The 7,462-nt window shown below is 36.6% G+C and overlaps 1 protein-coding gene across 1 annotated transcript; it reads left to right on the top strand.

Moving 5' to 3' along the window:
* Window positions 1–3,932: 3,932 nt before the first annotated feature.
* On the top strand, window positions 3,933–7,011 carry LOC142338446 (secreted frizzled-related protein 1-like). Its single transcript, XM_075388211.1, has 2 exons — window positions 3,933–4,255; window positions 5,452–7,011. The coding sequence occupies exon 2, from the start codon at window positions 6,402–6,404 to the stop codon at window positions 6,807–6,809; it is 408 nt and encodes a 135-aa protein (XP_075244326.1). The 5' UTR covers window positions 3,933–4,255; window positions 5,452–6,401; the 3' UTR covers window positions 6,810–7,011.
* The last annotated feature ends 451 nt before the right edge of the window (window positions 7,012–7,462 follow it).

The raw sequence follows: 7,462 nt of genomic DNA, 5'->3' as shown, positions 1-7,462 counted from the left end.
AAACAAAACAAGTAAGCAAGAAATCTTTAATCATTTTTTTGCAAACAAAGTCAGTCAAAATTAACGTCAGTCAAACAAAAAGACAAAAAAATACTTTGTCCAATTTCGCCCAGAAATGCTAACATAAAAACATCTTGAAGACTTGCAAAAAAATTTTGAGCAAAGCGTCTAAATCTGCAAAATTGTTACAAAAATAGCTCGGAATTGCATCCAAAACTCTAATTCTTCCGATGGATAAAAACGTTTACAAACAAACATCCGACAATTTCTTTGCATATCAAACTCTTGCTCTTTAAACAGCAGTGAAAACAAAACACGACCATCGCATTTTCACTCCAGTTTGCAACTTTGTTCATCACTCAAACCACTCCGGAGTTTTAGACGCGTTTTTTTCATGATTCAATTTTTTCCCAATAAAATTGAACAGGAAGGCTCGCTCGTTCTGTGCGTGGCATAAAACGTTCCAACATTCGCCTTTGAAAACAAAACAAGCCAATACATGGAAAAAGATCTTTCAGAAACGTTTGCTTTTGCACAAAACATTGTTATTATCAAGCTGTTACGAAAAAAGTTGAAGTTATTTAGTTGAAGTTTGAAGCAGATACAAAAGAGAAAATTAATTGATTTTTCAGAGCAACCAAAAAATCTGAGTAACCTTCAATTACGAAGTAATTAGTAGAATTTTATTGATGATAGATATTATTAGAGGAGTTTTCCAAACACGCGTTGTAATTGAACACGGACCTTTAGACTTGAAATCTTTTGAATTAGTGAGGATGTTGATTGAGCCTGATCAGTTTTTTCCATAACTATTTGAGAAATTAAATATTTTATAAAAAATTCAAAAGTCAAATCGACAAATTTTGATTCCAAGTACACTGTTAACGTTAAATAACTATATTTTTTAGACGTAATTGTGGCTGTAGAAGTTCGAAAAATTTTAATTAAACACAGCTTTCATGTTTTCTCGAGATAATAGAAATCGAGCCAAAAAATCAATAAGAGAAAAGCGGCTCTACGTCAAGTGTAGTCAGTGAAACTCTTCTCAATTCAAGTTTTTTGTACTCTGAACAATTTGTTTCAGAAATGCGAAATACTGGAAACAAACGATTTTTTTAAACAATTATTTGTCATAATTATTTCGATTGTGTGACTTAAAATGTCAAAGATACAAAATTGTCTTAGTTTTTCTCAAGTTTTTTCTTTGGCAGCATTCGCAATACGTTGTTTTGAAGAAACAGAGAAATTGAATGACAAGAAAAGGGAAAACGAATTTAGATATTTGTATAATCAAGCGACAGAAGCAGGTGAAACGAATCAATTAGTTTGAGAAACTCATAAACATAGGACAATTCCTAGCATAAAAAAGTCAAGAATTGAAGAAAAACAACCTGGGCAGTTCAGTAGAAACTTTTTGAGGCATCCGAAAAAGTATTGACAAAATTGTGCTATATAGTGTTTTAACACTCCGAGAACGATCATTATAGTCAGAGCCTGGCAAGAAAACGAAGACTCGCAAAAATCTTATTTTCTCTTAGCTCAAAAATAGAAGTTCGAGCACCGAAGCTTAATGTTTTTGTTACCCAAATTTTGATTAGCCGTTGGGCTACCTGATGTGCCCCCTATATTTGACTTCCATTTAACCTCTTAATCATCAAAAAAGAAGAGTTCTTTAAAAAGACTGCACCCAAAAAAACTAGTTGATATGAAATTGTCACTCACTAATAGTTGACTGAGTACGTGCAGCCACTCCTAGCAACTCATATTTGTTGTAATTCTGATAAAAACACAAATATAAAAAAATTAAATTCATGTCATAAAATATGACTAAACATTAAAATTTCCTTTTTCAAATCTCAGTGTAGTCCAAAAAGTACAAAATGCAGAATAAATCAATGTTGATTGGTGTTCCGTCACTTCAGTGCATGACGAAATGGTACAGGCTTTCACTAACACTGAAAATTTCTCTTAGTTTTTTTGAAGAAGAGACCTTTAAGAGACAGATCTGAAATATTTTTCTCCGTCTCTCAAGTTTTACACAAAGATTTGAAACGAACTGAACCATTGACGGAAAGTTAAGATAACACAGGCGAGAGACGGTTCAGAATTTCACAAAAATGTATAAAAATTAGCTTAACAAGTGTTGCAAATTTGATTCTGAGGGTGACATTGAGAAAACAATACACTTGTTTTTCAAAAACGACCTCGAAAAAACCGCTAGTTGTTGTTAATGATTGAATTTTGACCAAAGTGTTTTTTCCTAAATTTGATGAAAAATTAGGTTGAATTGCCTGAAATTGTGGGTAACAAATGGTGAAATTTTTTTCCAAAAAAAATTCTAAATATCTTGTAGTGAAATTCTAGACGCATAGAGCTTCAAATTGATCCATATGCTGTTCTAGCATGCCCTCAAAAAAGTCAAATTGTCTGAAAAGAGGGGCGCTAGCATAAAATTCTCTCTCAAAAAATGTGAAAACAATAAAAACGGCACTTCTGCAATACTCCTCGAGTCGTATAGACGTAACCATAACTCCTCTTCGAGTGTGGCACACCAATACATTTCGAAACCTTTAACTCTTAATTGAATTTAAAAGAAAGAGTAGGGCAATAATAGCTCACCATTACAGCTCTGAAAATGCTTTTTCTTCACTCCCCTCAGTCTTAAAATTCCTATATTACTCAGCTTTTCTTACAACAATTCACCCATCCCATTTACCCATGTTATATTTACACAAGTGCCCATATTAACATCTCAACTTATGAAAATACCCAAAAAGTCTAGTCGATATCAGTTTTTAAAATAGTTACATGGTCCAGTTTCTTAATTTATGTAAAGTCTAAGCAGTTTTTTCTTAGTTTCAGTCAGAGACGGTCTTTTCACGGGTCGAAAAGTAGTTTGTTTAATTTGCTTCTTTAATTCCCAAAAACTTCTATTAGTTTGTTTTTGGCTTGAGCAATTGTTGAAACAACACTGGCAAACGGCATAGGAAATCCAACTTAAAACAGTTGGAAAAGTAGCAAAAAGCTAAATAAGCCTTGGCGTAAATAATAAACAACAATTTGGTTATAATAACGCATTACTTGATTAGATAAAAATTGATGAGTTAAATGCAACAGTCGCCATCCATTAGTGTTACAGAGTGTTAGATTTTTTCAACCGTTTCATTTCAAAACTCAAAACTGTTAAACACTTTTCAGCCAATTAGCATTGGGTAAAATTTGGGTCGGGAAAACTCCATGAGTCCATTTGGGTCAACCATATACCTATTCATAGGTAATTCCGGTGAATCGTGGTCCTTTGAGACCCTTTTCATCTAACATGGTCTTTCCATAAGTGGGTCTGGTCTAAAAGTTAAAGTTTCCCATTTTGTAAAAGGCTTTCAACCAGTACAAACAAACTCTTCCATCAAAGTAGCCCTGCACTTTCATCAAAATGGAGCCGAACTTGGACAACAAAAGGACTTTTGACAGCAATTGTGGACACTTGGGAGAGACAGAGAGACCCGGTTCCAGATAGGGTCAGAATAGCCGCCCTGCTCTGATCCGGCCTGTTTCCAATCAAGGCGGCTTCCTCTACTATTTCATTTTGATCTTGCTGTTCTCTGTTCTCACAGTAACTAACAGTAACCTTGCTAGCTTCCAATTTTGCCCAAAGGCTCCTCTCAAACGAGGTTAACTGTTTACTTTTGGGAAGCATACATTTGTCAATACGGTAGACCAGGCGAAACACTTTCCTTTGATCTGGAGTTGCACATGCCCGACATTAATTATGCCCCAGCTAGGGATCAAAACTGGGAGAAGGTGTGTGTAGATTAGTCTAAATTTATTTAATCTGATCGACTCGAGATAGGTGCGTACTCTTTCTCTCTCCCGCTCTCTCCTTTCACTCAACCCTCCCAATCAAATACGCTTCACCCTCCCTTACCCCTACCCCTCAACCACTCCCCCATTCGTTCCAACCAACAGCCGCACTAGTCTTTTCAACAGGTCCACACTAACCGACTCTTAAGCAGAACTCTAACTCGCTCTGTTTTCCATGTACCAACATTTTTAGCAAGAAATGTTACCGAATTCGTAGTCTTAATAATTGGATCTTAATTTACAGACGTGTGCGATTTCTGCATCGGTCAATACAGCACGGCACCCAAAATTGTTTTTTTTTACAGTTCAATAATTCAACTGTCTGTCAATATTATCTATTAATACTCTCTATTAATACTATCAATTGACGGACGGATCGGAAACAAATAATCAGGTATGCTTATAAGTTATGTGTGAATCGGTACTGATTTAAGACTTGCACAGTACTGATATCGACTTGGGGTCAGGTCAGGGTTGAGATCTTCATTTCATGTTTATCATTAGTCAATGTCTCTAACAGCATTTGGATACTCGTTATTAATGGTTTCACTTTGTGGCCTATTGGCCTCCTTTCAATCAATTAATAACTCGATGTGTAAAAGCAGTAGTTAATATACTTAATCTTTTTAGTACAGGTTTAACACATGCGACTTAATTGTTAAGGTTTGTCAGTGTGATTATAGATTCAGATATCTTAAAATGATGAATCCAGTTTTAAATGCGGAAAATTTGACCTTATTTGGTAGTTGCTGCCAGTAATGTCCAATTTCAGCAACATTAGTACGGCTCAAACGTTCAAAACTGCCATCAATCAATCAAATTTTTATTTGTCGCCCTTATTTAGTCAAATTGGAACACGCTGCCAATTTGAGTGGTGATAATGATTTATACTTAGTTATTAATACTTGTAACTTTATTAAGCTACCTCACTTAATGTTTCAATATGGAAAGTTGACTAGCAACTTTCAATAATCATAAAAATTAGCAAAACCACTTTTTAATAAAAAGAATCTCCGCCTAAGTACAAATTGGGTGGTTTTGGCTGATCAATTTGTCACAATTGAATCTGACAGAAGCGCTTCAAACCATAAATTATGATAACTTCTACTCTGACAAAAATAAATACCCCTGTTCAGGCACTAGTTATAGTCCAAAATCTGCTAAATTAATCCAACCTAGTCGCCGTTTGGCGTTTCAAAATATATTCAACTAGTTTTGCTAAATGCGCGTTAGGCTCAATATAACAAGTGTATTCGTTTTGACAATTGTGTAGGCCGTGTAATCATATTCTACAGCTACTGTTACTAGTCATAATAGTTACAGCAATAATAGTAACCGGTCAGTAATAATTCCTTCACAATGTCACCACCCCTCCCCCTCCCCTTCCCTAATTCACACTCCCCGGTCTAGTCCTACCTGGCTGGTTTTTGTGCGCTGTGGCCTGCTGTTGCTGCTAGTTGCTAGTACCCCCCCCCCCGGAGTGTTTACCTGTCAATCATTGAGGGGGTGTTGTGTGAGTGTCACTCAAATGAGTAGTAGTCTTTTGGCACCTCGCAGCCAGCAACTGAGCCAAACAGCGGATGCCTGTAGGACCCGCTCAATCTCTCTCTCTCCTCTCAGCCTATTCTTCACAATTACCACCACAACCACCACCACTCACTGCCTCGCTTACACATTCAACCCCTTTCTTTTACATTCTCTCCAATAGAGAAGACACGATCATTTTCGCCCCGTGAGCTACCTTCTACTAATCAATTGCAAACCATTTATCGCCACATTCCTCAAATCACCACCTCAGCTTATTCTCGTTCAAGCCACAATCGGTGATCAAAACTTGTCACTGTCATACTATTCAACTCACAAATATACCTCCGCCACCTCCACTTCCATTCGCCCTCTCTCTCTCTCTCCCTTTTTGGTACAGGAGCCGGGGCCGACCAGCCGGGGTGTAAGAAGCGCAGCACTAGTCCACACTACTCGCACAACCCGGGACGCCCCCAATTTGTTTGGTCTTCAAGTGGTAAACTTTAAACACTCGCACACGCTCCAGCCACGACGACAATTAAATCCCCTCAAGAAACATACCAACCACACCAAGAATATCTCTGCAGGAAATATTTTAAAAATAATCATTACAACAAAATTACAAGATAAAAATTCTCTCTTTCTCCCCCTAACGAGCCCCTTTGTCTCTAGTTTGTTCATGTTCTAAGGACATTCCTTCACTGGATAACTTTTATTCACTCTCAATTCAATTGTTTATGCATACTTGACAACCAGATTTGATTTGATTTGCTGTTGAAACATTGCTTCATTCTAATTGGACAACAACACTCAGTATACTTTACGCAGATTAACTAAATCTTGTTACAAAAACAACCTGTCTTTTGAGTGAAGCTAGCCTGTCTAAAAACCTGCCAGCTTTCCTATTTACCACTCGTCATTAATTACAACACTCAATCCAATCAATCAAATTTACTTTGAATTTTTCTGACTTTTATAACCATACAAACAATTTTGTTGTTCACCAAATTGACAAAATGCATCCAGTGTTAATCGGACCCTACGAGGAAGTTGCACTAACTTGGACCAATACCAGACATAGGACCAGAAAAGGGTCCACCAATGCCCAAAGTGTTTTCTCATCCACAGGGTTCTCACGCACAATTGCACTTTTGGTTGCATCATTTCTACTGCAGCTTGGATGCAGTGTGCAATCGGTGCAGGCAGTTGCAGGAAGCAAAGAGAACGTGCACTACTGGTACCTGCCAACAGCATCAGATATTCGGGAGGCAAGAGAACAGCAGAGATTCCACAAACATGACCCAAAATGTGTCAAAATCACCAGCAACTTGGCACCCTGTGACAGCATGCAGTACAAGTCGATGCGAATGCCAAATCTACTTCAACAGACAACCCTCATCGAGGTATCATTATTAGTTTTCTAGAACTTTTCTAGCCTCTGATTTCACCACCATTTTGATTTAAATTACTGACTCATTATTTCTAATCCGGGGTTATTAAATTGGAGTTAAGTCACAGGGTTGTTGTTAGAGTACGAGATTGAAAATAGAAATTTTCTCTTAATTTTTTTTTGAAATTCTACAACTATTATGTCAATGCGCTAGCACAAAAATACCGTTCACGTCCATGTGCAAAGAAAAAAATCAATCACTAAACGAGTCAATTAATAACTATGTTAGAACTGTCAGCTGAACGAGACTGCATAATTTAGAGATGTGTTAACATCAACGGAATTTCCAAAATAAACCCAATAGTGCATTTTTCAAAACTCTTTGCCCAATGTTACCTCTGGGGCTCATCTAGAACTTTGTTTTGTCTTCATTTTTAAGCAGACTTTTTAAAGCATTTTCAAATCATTTTCATACCTGGAGATGAAAAAAATCTTTCAACATTCGCCTTTGAAAACAAAACAAGCCAATACATGGAAAAAGATCTTTCAGAAACGTTTGCTTTTGCACAAAACATTGTTATTATCAAGCTGTTACGAAAAAAGTTGAAGTTATTTAGTTGAAGTTTGAAGCAGATACAAAAGAGAAAATTAATTGATTTTTCAGAGCAACCAAAAAATCTGAGTAAC

Source organism: Convolutriloba macropyga, chromosome 4 (genome assembly GCF_964194025.1).
Source record: "Convolutriloba macropyga chromosome 4, txConMacr16.3, whole genome shotgun sequence".
Taxonomy (NCBI): Eukaryota; Metazoa; Xenacoelomorpha; order Acoela; family Convolutidae; genus Convolutriloba; species Convolutriloba macropyga.
This window is presented reverse-complemented; position numbering and strand designations above follow the sequence as displayed.